At 39.2% G+C, this 17,070-nt stretch overlaps 1 protein-coding gene across 1 annotated transcript; it reads right to left on the bottom strand.

Moving 5' to 3' along the window:
* Positions 1 to 940: 940 nt before the first annotated feature.
* On the bottom strand, positions 941 to 5,075 carry LOC107740838 (PR domain zinc finger protein 12-like). The gene is made up of 5 exons (XM_016553363.1): positions 4,723 to 5,075; positions 2,911 to 3,101; positions 2,644 to 2,799; positions 2,188 to 2,302; positions 941 to 1,483 (listed from the first exon to the last, which is right to left on the bottom strand). Exons 1-5 carry the CDS (start codon positions 4,940 to 4,942, stop codon positions 1,059 to 1,061), a joined length of 1,107 nt encoding a protein of 368 aa, XP_016408849.1. The 5' UTR covers positions 4,943 to 5,075; the 3' UTR covers positions 941 to 1,058.
* Positions 5,076 to 17,070: the final 11,995 nt, after the last annotated feature.

Raw genomic sequence — 17,070 nt, 5'->3', positions numbered from 1 at the left:
GATGTTGAATAGCTCACTGAGGGTTCTCAGAGAAAAACGAGAAAAGACATCATGGATATTTTGTACCATTAACTGTACAAAATATGATCAATAAGTTCAATATGTTTTTCCATTACTTAAACTCATCAAATAATTTAACCAATTTCAACTTTAATTTTTAAGATTCAATAAGACAACATTTTTAAAAGTGAGTTGAAATGACTTGTACAGCCAAAATGATTATAGTTTCTAAGTTGAATTAGGTGGATATTTTTACAGCCATTTACATTTTTTGTTCTGTATTATCATAGCAAAATGAATAATTAAAAAAGTGACAAAATATGAGATTATTTGTTAATTATTTATTGAGCACACAAGTGAATACCCAAATATTTTTATAAGCAAACATAGTATACATAATATAATAGAACCAAGTTTTGTAATAATACTTTAAGCTTTACATACATAACAGATAAAGTGACTATTCCATGTTGTTGGATGTAAATCTTCAAATCATATATACATTCCTTTACATACTTTATATTGTTTATTCATGCTTTGAGACCCACAACTCTGATTGGGCTGCAGTGACACAAATTAGTCACTAAGTGGTGCTTGATCCCAGTGGATCCTTCATAGTGGCTAAAGCGAATGAGGTGATGTGGCTTTATCCTTAGTGGATGGGACAAAACAATACTTTTGCATGCAAATATGAATAAAAGATACACTGACTACTGTTCAACTTAAATGATTGTGTTTGATCAGATATAATGTGGCAGATATCCGCCAGAACAAAGAGCCATCAGTTCGTGAACAGTAGTTCTGGCAATGAATTCAACATGAACATACGAAACAGCCCTTCCATGGCCATCCTTTTCACTTCAGTGCTGTCATAACTGAGTTCTGCAGGCGTTGTTCATCATATCTGACCAATTCTTCACCTTTAAGGAACTGCGAAGGATCCGCTAAAGGTGAGAGTACTCAGGGCCAGCTTGTCATAGACAGACTTCAACACATGAGCCGGCAGCACTGAAGAACAGCCTGTGAGATTGCAAACATCTAAGATGCTTCATGCCTTCTCATAGCACCATGGTGGGTATGTGATGCACCAGCGAGGCCGGGTGAGGAACCTGTGCCAGTTGAGGAGGTGGAGGAGGGGGCGAGTGGGTCTGTAGCCCCACTACAGACCCTGTGTTGGCTGGCCGGTGCCTGGCACTCTTCTGGTGAGCCCGCAGCCCTGCCAACTGGGAGTACGCGCTCTGGCAGACGTGGCACTTGTAGGGGCGCTCGCCTGTGTGGAGGCGCACGTGGTTACGGAGGGTGGAGGACTGGCTGAAGCGGCGGTTGCAGAAACGGCAGACGAAGGGCTTGTCCAGAGTGTGTATGCGCATGTGGGAGCGCAGGTTACTGCGGGAGTTGAAGCCGCGGTGGCAGATGACGCAGCGCATGCGGCTGGCGGTGGCAAGCGAGGTACTGGAGGAGGTGTCGCACAGGTGGAAATCATCTGTGGGGAGAGGAGAGCACTCGGTCAGCAGACTTCAAACACATGCTAATGGAGTTTTAACTAAGGCTATTTTAGCACTATGCACTGAAGAACAGCCTGTGAGTCTGCAAACATCTTAGACGCTTCATGCATTCTCATAGCACCATGGTGGTAATGTGATGCAACAGTGAGGTCGGGTGAGAAACCTGTGCCAGTTGAGGTGGTGGAGGAGGGGGCGAGTGCGCCTGCAGCCCTACTACAGGCCCTGTGCTGGTTGGCCGGTGCCCGGCGCTCTTCTGGTGCGCCCGCAGCCCTGCCAACTGGGAGTACGCGCTCTGGCAGACGTGGCACTTGTAGGGGCGCTCGCCTGTGTGGAGGCGCACGTGGTTACGGAGGGTGGAGGACTGGCTGAAGCGGCGGTTGCAGAAACGGCAGACGAAAGGCTTGTCCAGAGTGTGTATACGCATGTGAGAGCGCAGGTTACTGCGGGAGTTGAAGCCACGGTGGCAGATGACGCAGCGCATGCGGCAGGCGGTGGAGAGCGCTGTAGTGGAGGAGGTGTCGCACAGGTTGAATTCATCTGTGGGGAGAGGAGAGAGCTTGGTCAGCAGACAGAAGGGACTTCAAACAGATGCTAATGGGAGTTTTAACTAAGGCTATTGTAGCGCTGTGATAAAGATCAGCCTGAAACCCACCCAAAGCCCTGAATTACTCAAATTACTCACCACTTTTTTTATTCTTCTGTTGTTCATCCTCTATGCCAGGGACTCCAGGGAAAGTGCTGAAAGTGCTGAGGGAATTTCCATACCACACAAGCAGTTCTTGATCTGGAGGTATTGTCTGTTAATGAAAAAAAATAAATAAATGTAAATACTTTAATATTTCAAAAATGTTTACATTTTAAACTAAAATCAAAGATTATTTACTCAAGTAAATAGATAATAAATAAATAATAGATATATAATACCAGATATTAAATAGAAATAATAGATAAATTAACTACCTAAATTATAAATGTACATCTATCTATCTATCTTTTAATTTTAGTTGAATGAATAGATGTTAAATAAGAATGATGGAATAATATTTTAAAGTGCAAGTACTTCGACGTATGACAATTCTAAACATAAAAAATATATAAATATCAAATTATGAAAAAAGGTAGGCTATATGAAACGAACCTCTACTGCTGTGTAAAATATACTGCTTCCGATCTGCACGACCTCCAGGTTCTGTTCTTGCTCGTTGCGCGCGCATTTGATGTAAGTCATCCAGCTGCGATGATCCTCTTGGCTGGCATCGATGAAATAGCGCACCGTGCCATCTTCATTAAAAACCTGTGAACAACAAAAACGCTTGCCATGAATCTCTGGCTTGGCATGATAATTTGGGAGGATAAACTCCAAAAAATGAGCCCGTGCATGCGACACCTGTTGAACGTTGCTTACCTCCCACATGAGATTGTTGTTCTTGAAGAGATCCACATGCTCGGGTGAAATGACCCTGCCTGTGAAGGGACCCATCTCGGTGCCAGCTTTTATCCAGGTCTTGGAGAAGATGCCAAGTCCTTCTCCAGGGATTGAGCTCTGCGCAATGATGACTTCACTTGGCAGCACTAAACTGGAGAGTTTCTGGACCTCTGGAGATAGAAAGCAGCAAATAAAGTATAAAGTTAATTTGGAACATTTAGTTTAAATATCGAATAAAAACCAGGAAACAAATACATTTAAACAAAAACACTTGAATTGCAATGACGCAACCTGTTTGCAAGCGCATTTAAAGCAAAAGAAAAAAATTAGTTACAGTGCATAAAATCTTTTATATTGTAAAACTATTATATTTTATTCTAGGCCCCTATATAGCAACGCGCAATGTGTCCATCAGTAAGACTTTAAATGCGGCTTTCAGGCGAGACACAAATAAATGTCAAACGCGTCTTTTCAGCAATTTTCTACGCTTTGTGAAATGTGACGAGGCTATATATTCATAGGCAAGAAATAGCTTATTCCGTATTCATTATCCTTTCAGAAACTTTGTAGCACTAAATGTGCGCTGAAAGAAACGAGAACTTTCTTTAAACGGCCCTGGAATTTCTGACAAAACGCAGAAAAGGAGATTAGCTGCTTGACATGGTATGAATAGCGATAGAATCAGCTTTCACGGCATATTACAAGCGGGACGGAAAACTTTAAATGCGCCTGAGAGGAGAGAAAAGTGTCAAAGCGGGGGTGTGGAGACTGTCCCGAGCTGATGAATGACGGGCTTTTCTCTGTCTAACGTCCTGGCTTCACTGGCAACTTTCTCAGGTCAAGCACGACGTTACCTCATGATTTTAATAGCCTTATTTAAATAGGTTCCCCTTGACTGTAGGCTGTGCAAAGCTTAAATCCCGATTTTATGATAGCCTATAGCCTAATGCATTTAGAATAATTATGTTTTATTCGCATATATTCAGCTTAGAAACCATGTGCTAATTATTTAATTACTTTTAAAGGGTTTACCTTTTTTTAAAAGTAGGCTACTTTCTAATCTTTCTGCTGAAGTCCGTCTCGCGCAACCCAAATTGTCTTTCGGCCCCACTAACACATTAAGCATTAACTGTCAACAGTAAAATCATTATAAGCTTGCAATATGTAAATAATTTATTGAAAAGTAGTAATACAAATGACAGTAGGCTACTTATGTTTTGTCAATATACGACCCCCGGAACTTGAGCAACTGTTGCCATTTCCTCAGGTGAAGGCGCAAGCGGCTATTTGCGCAATCTGACTTTTATCTAACTTTTGTGGTTATTAAAATGTTTAAAAATGCCGTTGAGATGTATACTGTAAAAAAGAACAAATACTTTTAAGACCCCCAATTCGCATCCTGCATGCCAGACTTAAATCATGCATGTATTTTTTACCTGTACAGTCTCTGAATAAGCTTGTTGTACTGCATTATTTTAATCCATGTCCCCCCTTTTTAATCATCATATAAGCCACTAAATTAAGAAACTGTCTTTTACATTATTTCAAAATAGACTTTTACATATATTGTACTTTTTTCTCTTTAATGTGCCTATTTCAAGCACTTTTAATGATCATTAGTTGTATTTTAAATATGCAATACACACAAAACTTGCCTTGCCTCTACAGTAAGCAATTTCACATCAGATCTAATTTGCAATAAGAATAAATAAATACTATAGCGAACACATATATTCAAAACTTTCCCTTCCATCCATAATCAACGAATGACCTGAAATCTTGCGGACTCACCTCCGGAGAAAGACTGCGCCAGGACCTCGGCGGTGAAGGCAGTTTTGGGGCTGACAGTGCTGGTCTTCTCCTCGAACAGGTGTTCGCCCAGGACGTTCCTCCAGCGGCCGTACAGGAAACTGTGCAGGATGTCTGATGTGATGATGTCGGACAGGGCCAGAGTCTGCTGCTTAAATCCAGCCTTCAGAACCAGAGCATCTGCAGGCAACACTGAACCCATGATGAAACCTTAACTAATATCCCTGCGATAAAACCCGACAGTATCCCCCTTGCTGTTAAATTTAAAGCGAATATCTATGTTGTAAAAGGCGAATGTAATCGATGAATCAGTCTGAGGCCAATGCAATGCCAATGTGCTCTCTTCTTGCTGTCGAGAGAATGTTTCGCCTTACCAAGGTCCCGGTGGGCTTTATATGCGTCAGGTCTGACCCACGGTAATTAGTTATTAATGACCCTCCCCTTGTGTTCTTTAGACTTGTTCAACCAGAGGGAAAAAAACGCCACACTCTTTATTGAGTGGCTACTCCTGACGGGGTGGGGGAAGAAGGGTGAGCGATGTGTGTGTTGATGTTTAGGATCCAACAACCGCGTTTTGGCTAAAACAACAAGCCCCATCTAAGCACCGTGAGCTCCGCTCCAGCTGTTTGCTCCTGAGAGACGAACAGGAGCACTTCTGGCATGAAAAACCTAAAAGCAAACTTGACTCTCAGCGTGAAGACTCTGTACTAGACCGGTTAAAATTGGTTAGCTGATTTATCTCGTTTGTCTACGAGAAACTGACAATATCCAGTTATATCAGTAAGTGCGACTTAACGTCTGAAATAAGACAAAAATAAGGCATACGAATAGCTATCTTAATGTAGAAATTGTGTCTTAAATTTTGAGCGATATATTTTCTTCCTGAGATGAACCGAGTTAAAAAAATGTCCAAGTGTTTTCTTCTTCATATGAAATTATTGCGTAATTTCTAATGCAACATGTGGCTGAACTAGCACAAGCACAAACACTAAATTTATGTTCTTTTTGATTAATGTTCAATATACAGTAATCATATCGGAATTAAATGCGCATAAACATTCTGAATTCGGCGGTGAAGGCAGTTTTGGGGCTGACAGTGCTGGTCTTCTCCTCGAACAGGTGTTCGCCCAGGACGTTCCTCCAGCGGCCGTACAGGAAACTGTGCAGGATGTCTGATGTGATGATGTCGGACAGGGCCAGAGTCTGCTGCTTAAATCCAGCCTTCAGAACCAGAGCATCTGCAGGCAACACTGAACCCATGATGAAACCTTAACTAATATCCCTGCGATAAAACCCGACAGTATCCCCCTTGCTGTTAAATTTAAAGCGAATATCTATGTTGTAAAAGGCGAATGTAATCGATGAATCAGTCTGAGGCCAATGCAATGCCAATGTGCTCTCTTCTTGCTGTCGAGAGAATGTTTCGCCTTACCAAGGTCCCGGTGGGCTTTATATGCGTCAGGTCTGACCCACGGTAATTAGTTATTAATGACCCTCCCCTTGTGTTCTTTAGACTTGTTCAACCAGAGGGAAAAAAACGCCACACTCTTTATTGAGTGGCTACTCCTGACGGGGTGGGGGAAGAAGGGTGAGCGATGTGTGTGTTGATGTTTAGGATCCAACAACCGCGTTTTGGCTAAAACAACAAGCCCCATCTAAGCACCGTGAGCTCCGCTCCAGCTGTTTGCTCCTGAGAGACGAACAGGAGCACTTCTGGCATGAAAAACCTAAAAGCAAACTTGACTCTCAGCGTGAAGACTCTGTACTAGACCGGTTAAAATTGGTTAGCTGATTTATCTCGTTTGTCTACGAGAAACTGACAATATCCAGTTATATCAGTAAGTGCGACTTAACGTCTGAAATAAGACAAAAATAAGGCATACGAATAGCTATCTTAATGTAGAAATTGTGTCTTAAATTTTGAGCGATATATTTTCTTCCTGAGATGAACCGAGTTAAAAAAATGTCCAAGTGTTTTCTTCTTCATATGAAATTATTGCGTAATTTCTAATGCAACATGTGGCTGAACTAGCACAAGCACAAACACTAAATTTATGTTCTTTTTGATTAATGTTCAATATACAGTAATCATATCGGAATTAAATGCGCATAAACATTCTGAATAGGTTTTAATGATGTGCTTTGGAGTACGAAAATATGCAAAGCCGTCTGGGTCAAGTATATCTTTTATTCAATCTTTTTCAGGCCGAAGTAATTTAATATTCATGGATGTTAATTTAAAGTCTTTTAGTATTGTGTGAGGCGTATATGGGCTTTTTTTCTGAATAGCCCCTTGCCTTTCCCCCTCTTTCTCCAGGGTTGATGGACTGAGACAAAATGGGCAGTTTCCCCCCTTTCCAACAGGGAGGACATCTTTATTCCTTCCCCGGCTTGCGGGTTTCCTATTCAGCTCTCTTCAAAATAATGCCGGCTGAATGAAAAGTGCTGCAAATCAATCTTTCATGGTGTTTTTGAGGGCAATTTGACATCCATGCACTCTTCTTTTCTTTGAGATAAGTACAAGGGGATGGCCCGAAAAAAAATCTGGACAAGGATGGGGTCTGGCGAGTGGGGAACTTCCAAAGGGAGATGCGAGGAGAGCGCTGAGGAGAATATAGGTGAGTGATAGGGCAAGAAAAAAGATTAGGACTCAACAGCTGCTTTTGGGGGCTACCCCCCCTCCTGTCTTTTCTTTTTCTTCAGGGGTTTCACCCTCCCTGCTGAATTGGATTTGCACAAGTACAAATTGATTTGTTTTTATCGCACTATTATTGGTTTCATAAATAAGGGCAAACTTAGCCAGCATGGGGTGAGAGATGCAGTCATGGTTTTCTCATTATAGAAAGACTGTGGGCTTTTGCAATTAATATCGTGATGGAACCGACAGATCATATCTCGAGCATTTAATAAATATTATCATCGTTTGGTATAACGTGCAGTGACATTGGCATGCGAATCGAACTTTCTTATGCATGTACTGATTATTGATTTGGAGGATTTGACTGTAGAGATCAACATGCATTCCTAAAGGACAGTCGATAAGGTCAGTTTCCTCTAAGTGATTTTAAACTTATAAAGTAAAGAAAAAAAAACTATTCGTCAGTGTGGTAGAAAAATCTTATGTAACTGATTAATGTAAGCTGCGTATCAACTGCGACAGAGCATATACAGCATGCGATGATAATTAACAGACGGCAAATAAATATTCTATGAAATAATCAGATGCAAAGGACGGCGTGGAAATAATTGTGAGTTCAATAACAGGGTGATAAAGAAACTTGCTGCTGCGCGTAATGCCTTTTGCATCCATGGCCTTCGTCTGTCCCGCGCGTCTCGGTTGCACAAAGCTGCAAGCTGTTCCGCGGTGCTTTTATCACAACAGAAAGGAGACAAAAATCCCACAATAATGGAGATTTGCAAATGTTTCTCTATTGATTTGACTCAATGAACACTGGATTTTTAGGGCAAGGAATAAGAGAGGACTTGGGCTGGAAAGCTGAATTGGGAGCGTGGAGGAGAGAAATGGTTTTTATATGGCTGGATAAAATTTAATTAGCGTAGTACAGCCCTTGAAGGACAATAGAGGACTCAATATGTACCCAATCTGAATCTCATTGGGGATCCAGACCGCAGAAAGTCAAAAGAATTGGAGAAAGAAAAGCAAGCTTTGAGAAAGGAAAGGAGCGAGGCAGACGGCAGGTGACTGGCACGCGTAAAAACAAGAGGGACACTTTTGGCACACGGCTGATTATTTGAAAGAGAGAGAAGACAAAACAAAAATAGAGGTTTCTTCAGGTTTGGCCCACTTAGACCAGCTGAGACTAGGGAGTGAATAGAGCACAGAGACCAGAGGGGGTCTGGAAAGCAAACAGAAAACGCGAACAAGCCGAGTCACATCACACAAGTGCTTATGGGAATGTGCCCAAATGGTGGAAGAAAACCGTGGCCAAGAGCAGATATCACGCGAGTATTATGTATATTCATATGTGTTCGTACAGTGCAAATCAAAGCTCTTATTGAGCGATGGATATTGCAGGAGCACGTGCGCAATTTCCACGGAGAGATTTAAGGGAGCAACGCATCTGGCTCGCTGCCGCTAATGTGGATTGACACTTGGATGAAGAGGAAAATGTTTGTGTTTTATCAAAGACATTATTAAACGCCTGTTTTGAGTCCAGAACTGTGGCGTACTAATTATGCTGCTGGTTTTCTGGTCATCGAAATGGCTTAATATTTCAAATAGCGACAATATAATGATTTCATTTGTCACTAAAACTAATACAAAGAAAATACAAGCACTACCTGTTTCACAGTCCCATAAACAGAGTATCGACAAATGTCTGTGTGACTGCACAAGCACTGGCATGCAACGAAGAAGTGTTTTAACGCGTCTCCTCAAATTGCATTTGGAATTGAGAGAGTGCGCTGCCAATATGATTTTTTCCTTTCAGTTTGAGTTGACATTATGTTATAGACTAGCGTGAAACTTGCGTCAGGTTTTATTATCACCCAGTTAATCGTTTGGTGTTTATAATTTGGAATTAACTAGACACATAATGACAACATGAAACTAACATCGACACAATTTAAATATGTAATACACATGTTTCAAATGAATAAACATTAAAAACTAAACATTAATACAGTTTGTTAAAATAGTTTAAATTTTTTTCCACATAGGTCATATAAACTGGAAGAGAGGAAATGAAATCATGCTGATTAAAAGAGTTCCACAGGTGACAGGCAGATGGCAGAAATGCTACTTTTATTATTATTATGTTTTTGTGAAATTACAATATTACTCTTATTATTAATTATTACAGTGCATTTTCAGGCGAGAAGAAGAAATCTGAAGCTCTTCTTTGTGTCTTAAGAATCCTTGATCTAAAGATTACTCTGTAGTTGCAAGCACATGCTGTATGTACATGGATGACCAATTTTATTCTTTTACAGAGAATAGCCTAAGACAAATCCAGGTGAAATAAATTCTTACATTTTTCACAGAGACACATGCCAAATGAAAACCAATAAGGCTGATGTAATGGCTTTTCACTAATTAATACTAAAAACCTATAGGCATCTTCCAAATATCTCCTTGATATTTTTATTCATGATACAGTGTACCTGTACAGCTTCATTGATCAGCCAATCAGTATGCTCTGAATGCTCAGACAGTGATTTGCTGTTAATGATGGCAGTTTCTTTCAGCTTTAGTAATTGTATTATTTGTTGACTCATCTCTATGAGTTCAATACAGATTGATTATTCTATAACGTGTCTGTGAACTGCAGAATGAAGTGTTGTATGGGAGCATTATCTTTTCTCTAAAGTAGATTACAAAATATAAACAATCAATGAAGTGTGGATTCTTCCGAGTAGATTTTAAAAGCTTATCAGTAATGGGAATAAAGAACGGAATGATCTGAAAAGGACCAGAATTTGAAAACAGCTGCTGATAGAGTCGGTGGGAGATAGAGACAGGTCTCCCGGTGGGTGGAGACCACAATATGCACCAGCAGCGGATTTGGCAAATCAGTGTGACACAGTTTAGTGAGAACGATCCCAGTAGCAACCAGCAAAGCCCTTTTTCTTTTCTTTTTGGTTATAGAGCAACAAACCTGTTGAAAATGCCAGAAGATTTGTTGACAATCAGCTTACTGTTTGATTTTAATTTATACCATTAAGTATGATTTTTATCGTGTTTAATTTGATTATCTGTCTTTTAATAAATTACACCTGTAGCTCTGCTGTTTCAAATGGCATTATGAGACTCAAGAACAACATTCTTACACTTGTTTTCCTTTAAAAAAGCTTTGATTTGTAACAGTCTAACAAGCAGCACAACAGTGTATTTGTGATCAGATGTGCCACTCAAAAATTACGATTGTTTCCTTCTAGTTTTCATTGCCAATTATTAAGTCAGTTCTAATGAATTAATTGTTGTTAATACAGCAAAACCTTTATATGTTAATTTTAACAGTTTAGTTTACTCGAATAATGAAAATTCTGTTATCATTTACGCACTCCAAACCTGTTTCACTTTCTTTCTTCTGTGGAACACAAAGAATATATTTTGAAGAATGTTGGAACCTTTTTATTGTATCAACAAAAAAAGCCTTTTTAAAAAGTATAAAAAAAAAAAAACTTTTAAAAAAAAAAAAAAAAAAAAAAAAAAAGTATTTTATATTCCACAGAAGAAAGAAAATCATGCATTTATGAAATGACAAAATGATGACAGAATTAAAATTTTTGGGTGAACTATCCCTTTAAGAATTATCCACATACATAATAATATATTGGGTAAGAAAGGGGCCCCAAACATTATTAATAGACATAAAGCACCCGCCTATTGTTCTCAATTCACAGAGACCCATTTGATACATTGTACAGCAACCTGTTACACTTACAAAACTCAAGGTGAGAGTACAAGGATAAGCAGCTGTAAAGACCGAACATATCCGAAACGTGAAGATGTGATGATGGCAATAAAACACGACCCACATCATTCTTGCAGATAAGTGATGGCAACAGCAGGCAATTTCCTTTGAGAGATAAGTGCATTAAAAGAAAAGGTAAATGCTTGTAAAAAGTAAATACGGCTTTAACCGATGCCTGCATTTACATAATTCACCTCTCATTTTGCAAAAAGGGAGAAAAAGACATAGCCCACTCGGGCATTGTAGTCATTAGAGTGATCTTGACATTTCGCTGGGAGAAATGTCGCTGCATCAAATGATCTCAAAACAAAAGACCTCTTAGTCCACACAATAGTCCACTTACGGCTTTTCCTAAAGTTTTTTTTTCTCCCCGCACACGTCAATTTTGTGACTAATGCATTTAAGAATTAAGACTGAATGTGGTGGATAGAGGTCTATTATGGTCAGAAAAAAAGCAAAAAAGTAAAAGCAAAAACCTCTTCTCCCACTAGAGCCTAAATTTTTAATCAGTGGTTATCTATCTAAAGGTCAGAGAAATAAATGCAGGCTCATCAGTATTTACCCTTCCACTTAAGAAGATATTTCCTGAAATAATCCATCTGCTTTTATTACAGTGTGGCACCACTCTCCCTACTTTCACTATTCAATTAAGGGACACCTTCTGGGTCATTACCCAATAATTACTCATTTGCTACTGATGCCAAATATGCTTTTGGCAATGGGTTCTGTGTGTCTATTACTGCAGAGCGTGTACAGTACAGCTGCCCCGGCAATTCCCATGCTGACACCCTCATAACACGGCCTTTCTCTCAGCTTCCTGTCTCAAACTTTTCAAATGGCCACTTAGTGCTCATGCATAGGACATCAATTTTAAGTTGTTGTCATCTGATGTGTAATTACTGGTAAAGACTTGATGGCTGACATCATCCGTCTGACCGCAGATGTGGGAGAAGGAGATGCGTCGCACACAATGGGCTAGGTGCATGCTTGCTTATACAGTATGCACACACTCAGAAAAAGGCGGGTATCACAGTGATACCGCAGAGGAACCATTTGGGTTCCACACAGAACATTTCAGTGAGTAGCTCTTACAACAGCCAGTTTTTATTAGTGTGATTTCGTAATTCAAAGAACATTTTTTCACTACTACTACTCTTAAAAATGGTTCTTAACTGACATTCATGTCTCCATGAAGAACATTTACCATCCATAGAACCTGGAAATAGATACTGATACTGGAAAAAGGTTCTTTAGATTATTAAAATGTTCTTCACACTAAGAAAAACACGGTTCTTTTAAGGTTCTTTTCACTAAAGGGTCATTGGGGAACCTAAAATAGTTCTTCAGTGGCATCGCTGTGAAAACCTCCTTTTGGAAAGCCAATTTTTAAGAGTGTACAAACAAACTTTTGTGTAATGGAAAGATTTCATGGTTGTTAAAGGTTCTTCATGGAACTATCGATGCTTTGATGTCTTTTATGAGTAGTCAATTATTTCTTTAAACCATATACTTTTTGGTTTTGATTTTACTTTATTTTCACATATCAAAACATCTTAGATCATGATTCATTAAGATCTTTAATTTGATCTTATAATTAAGATCAAAGATGAATTTCCATAAAAGCGTGAACACTATATGGCGCTGTCAAGCTCTGTTAATTAGGCATCCTGACCAGAGGTGCATTTTCCAAAAGTATCACTACCAACATAGTTTTATGATCTGGTGTTTCCTGAAAAAAATTGTTTCAATAAACATTTACAAACAGCATCACAAAGTTACTTAGTTGTAACTACAGTACAGCCAGTTACAGAAACCTAGTTACTTGTTAGTTTCCAGTGTCCTGTCCCCTATACATGCAGAAGATGAATAATAAAATAAGAATAAAAATCATAGTAAAAATACTAATATAATATAATGTAATGTAATAGGTAACACTTTAGTATAGAGACCAATTCTCACTATTAACTAGCATGCCTATTATTAACATATTGGTTTTAGTGCTTATAAAGTACATATTCTGCATGACCATATTCTACATCCCTAATCCCACCCAATACCTAAACTTAACAACTGCCTTACAAACTAATAATATTTAGTATATATAATAATAGTTTAAAGTAAATAAAAAGTAAATAGTTTAGTAAATAATAGTTTGAGGCAAAAGTCATAGTTAAAGGGTTAGTTCACCCAAAAATGAAAAATAGCCCATGTTTTACTCACCCTCAAAGCATCCTAGGTGTATGGGAGTAGGTGGGTGTTTTTGTTCAACAGTCCAAAAGTAGTCAAATAAAGCGTGCGCATCTATAATAAAATGTGCCTCACACGGCTCCGGGGGGTGAATAAAGGCCACCTGTAGCGCATCGATGAATTTTATTTGACTACTTTTGGACTGTTGAACAAAAACACTCGCCGACTCCCATTCTAAAGCTTGGAAGAGCACAGAAATGTTTTTATATAACTCCGATTGGATTCATATACATATACAGTCATATACACCTATAGGATGCTTTGAGGGTGAGTAAAACATGGGCTAATTTTCATTTTTGGGTGAACTAACCCTTTAATGGTTTGTTAATAGCGAGAATTGGACCTTATAATAAAGTGTGACCATATAATATAATATGAAATGAAATTCCATCACTAATCCCAGTAACTCCGATTGGATTCATATACATATACAGTCATATACACCTATAGGATGCTTTGAGGGTGAGTAAAACATGGGCTAATTTTCATTTTTGGGTGAACTAACCCTTTAATGGTTTGTTAATAGCGAGAATTGGACCTTAAAATAAAGTGTGACCATATAATATAATATGAAATGAAATTCCATCACTGATCCCAGAAAAAAAGATAAATAAATAAATAAATAAATAAATAATGCAGAGCATAATAAAGCACATACAAAAATACTGCTCCAAGAGTAAACCTGGACTTAAAATGTCTATATGGTTTGGAAAAAAAATTCTTCCAGATTGGATCTCACGTGTTGTTCCCATATGATTCATAGGTACATGCATTAAGAAAACACGCCACAACATCTGACAGCTAATGGTCTATGGTAATTTTAAAAAATCCAATTATATATATATTAAATAAATTTGTCGGTAGCACTTTATTTTATAGTCCTGTTCCGCATGTACATACTACATACTTATTATAGGCATTACAATAACTGGGTCATAGCTAACTAACCTTGAACCTACTCCTAAATCCTTAACCGATGCAGTTACCTTATACTACATTACTTTCTTGGGTAAGTACACTGTAGATACACTGTAAGTACATATACTGTAAAATAAAGAGTAACCAATTTGTCTTAAAACAATTATGGTAAATGTACCATATGTGCATTCTATATACTTCTTAACAGAGTCAGTCATTTTTTTATTATTACTGATGTAGTTGTTGTTTGGAGAAATAGACATTACTTACGTCATTGTACTGGAAGCGCACAGGGGAGTGTTTGAGAAACCTGTCTGAAATAATAATTACTTTTTCACAATTTCGTTTGAAATATGACACTTGTCCAAATGTTAAAAAAAATTGCTAATTTCCAAATCCAAATGAATTTGGAACATAACTTATTTACCTATGTTCATTTTAAAAAAAGAGTTACTAGCGCATCCTCTTGGCATTCATTGGCATGTATTGCTTCATTCTACAAATTGCTGCCGGTTGTTATGCAAAGGTGAATATAAAAAGAGCGTTGAGTGTTCCTGTTCCAACACGGCCTGATAAAAGGCCTGTGACTCCTCGACATTTTCCACTAACATCCATGAAAATCAGAGACAAAAACAGACAGTGGTCCCAGCCTGGAGGAGAAAGAGCATTTCAGGAACACCAGCAGCGTATACCACCCCCATCACGACCTGTGTGCGGGGGTTGCATTTCAACAACAAGCAAAACAGAACCGATTCAGCAGGGGTTATAAAGGGAAAAATCCAGGAGTGCCCCCCACACACACCCCTTTTTCAGCTTGGCAGATTGTACGTATTCATGAATCGGTTTCCCCTTTCTGTGAAAAGTCCCTCAAAGACCAGACAGCACCCTCTTCAACGAGCCAGGCTCGAGAAGAGTCGGCCAGAGATGTCCGAACATCAATTACATGTTTGTTCACTTTTGGGTGACACACAGTTGACCCGGGGTGAACTTACACTGAAAGGGCTGTAAAAAAAGCCTCCTCCTCCTGTTGGCCTTCTCCCAGTGCCAATAGACTACCCTCGGGCCATTAACCCATTGTCAACCAAATGCAACTTCTGCATTAATGAAGCCATTATGAGGTCTACAGTCAGAGAATGAGAGAAATAAAGACACCGACTATTCAATTCATAGAGTGGGCCTTGGCAAGAGGACATAATAAGAGACTCTCAATGAAGCAGGTTAGGGGTGCCACAAGAAAAGGGAGGCTGGGCGGACAGCTGCGTGAAGGAATGTCAAATGGCTAAGTCGCAAAATCGGCCCGTTCACGAGGATTCAGCTATGGGCAAAAGAGATGCGTTTCAAGGATTTGGTAGAGGTGCATTTTATGCAAAAGTGCATTTTAGCAGTTCATGACTTTCCTGGGAATCGAACCCACGACCATGGCGTTGTTAGCGCAATGCGCTACCAGTTGAGCTACAGGAGCAAAAGAAAACTAGTAGGTTTAGTAGTGCTGGCTGTGTGCGGTATCGTAAAGACATTAATCACCACGGTGAAAAGATCCGCTGACAGCACCCAGACCGGCTGACTTCCAGCCATATTGGCCTGTTTCTTATGTTAATGCAAGGATGGGGCCCTCTAAAACCAGGTCTATTTGTCCCATTCACTTCCTCACAGAAGGCACTTGACATTTCTATTGCTCGCCTTTTTTTCTTAACTATCATAGCTGGAGCTGCTGCCCATCCATCCATCCCTGCCCTCCAACAAAAACACGGCCACCACCGCTCATTGCACACTCACTGCGACCAACGGCCCGTCCCTAAATGGTCAATGACTTTTAAATAGCAGGCAATAGAGTGTACGTGAATGGCAAATCAGCTAATTTGACTCTGTCATTCACTCATTCGAGTCCATCGCCTTGAAAACGGCTTTCATTTAAAGCCTGAAGCAATCTTCCAGATGATTGAGGGCTGTTATTATCAACCTCAAACAATTAATGTCACATTACTTTACATGCATTATCCCCTTCATTAAGCACTTTACGTAGGGAGCAAATGGTACTTTTAAAAGCCATATATACATGAGTGGAGAGAAAGAGAATGAAAGTCTGAGAGAGAGAGAGTGGGAGAGAGAGAAAGAGACAAACACACACACACACACACACACACACACACACACACTGGCCACCCATGTGTATAGTCCTCATTATGAAACTTAAAATGAATTCCTTTCCAAGATATGAACTGGGAAAATATTGAAGCTGTACAGGAAGAATTAACATCATAAAACCTTTTCAGTCTTCAAGCTATGCTAGAAAAGTCAATTTAATAAAATGTTACTTAGAATAGGAAGATCCTGACCTCGTATTAAAAGCAAAAATATGTTGTACAAAACATATTAACCATTTAGAGAGAAGCAATGGTGAAACATCTAGTCAGAACTGTTTAGAAGGTTGAACATTGAACATAATTCTCCAGTTTGTGTTTTGACGAGTGATAGGAATTCATAAGACGTCTCTATTGATCAGCGTGTCAATACATTGGGCAAATTAAGTCGCTTTTGCTTGTACTGTCTAGTCAAGCTGGTTACCCACTGTGAGAACAGAATGAGAGAAAAAGTTGATGAGAGAGACCAATTTAAAAAACGATAGGACAATATCGTAAGTTAATCTAAAATTTCATCTCTCTTAAAAAACTTAATACAAAAACAAATTCTGTAGCTGTTGGGCCAAAACACCAAATTGAAAGTGTAA

The sequence above is a fragment of the Sinocyclocheilus rhinocerous genome, unplaced genomic scaffold, assembly GCF_001515625.1.
Source record: "Sinocyclocheilus rhinocerous isolate Xijiao unplaced genomic scaffold, SAMN03320098_v1.1 scaffold2330, whole genome shotgun sequence".
NCBI lineage: Eukaryota > Metazoa > Chordata > Actinopteri > Cypriniformes > Cyprinidae > Sinocyclocheilus > Sinocyclocheilus rhinocerous.
This window is presented reverse-complemented; position numbering and strand designations above follow the sequence as displayed.

Coding starts and splice junctions, on each gene's coding strand:
- LOC107740838 (XM_016553363.1), bottom strand. CDS start 4,942: ATGGGTTCAGTGTTGCCTGCAGATGCTCTGGTTCTGAAGGCTGGATTT. Junction 3,102..4,722: donor GGCGCAGTCTTTCTCCGGAG/GTGAGTCCGCAA, acceptor TTCTATCTCCAG/AGGTCCAGAAACTCTCCAGT. Junction 2,800..2,910: donor ACAACAATCTCATGTGGGAG/GTAAGCAACGTT, acceptor TGTTGTTCACAG/GTTTTTAATGAAGATGGCAC.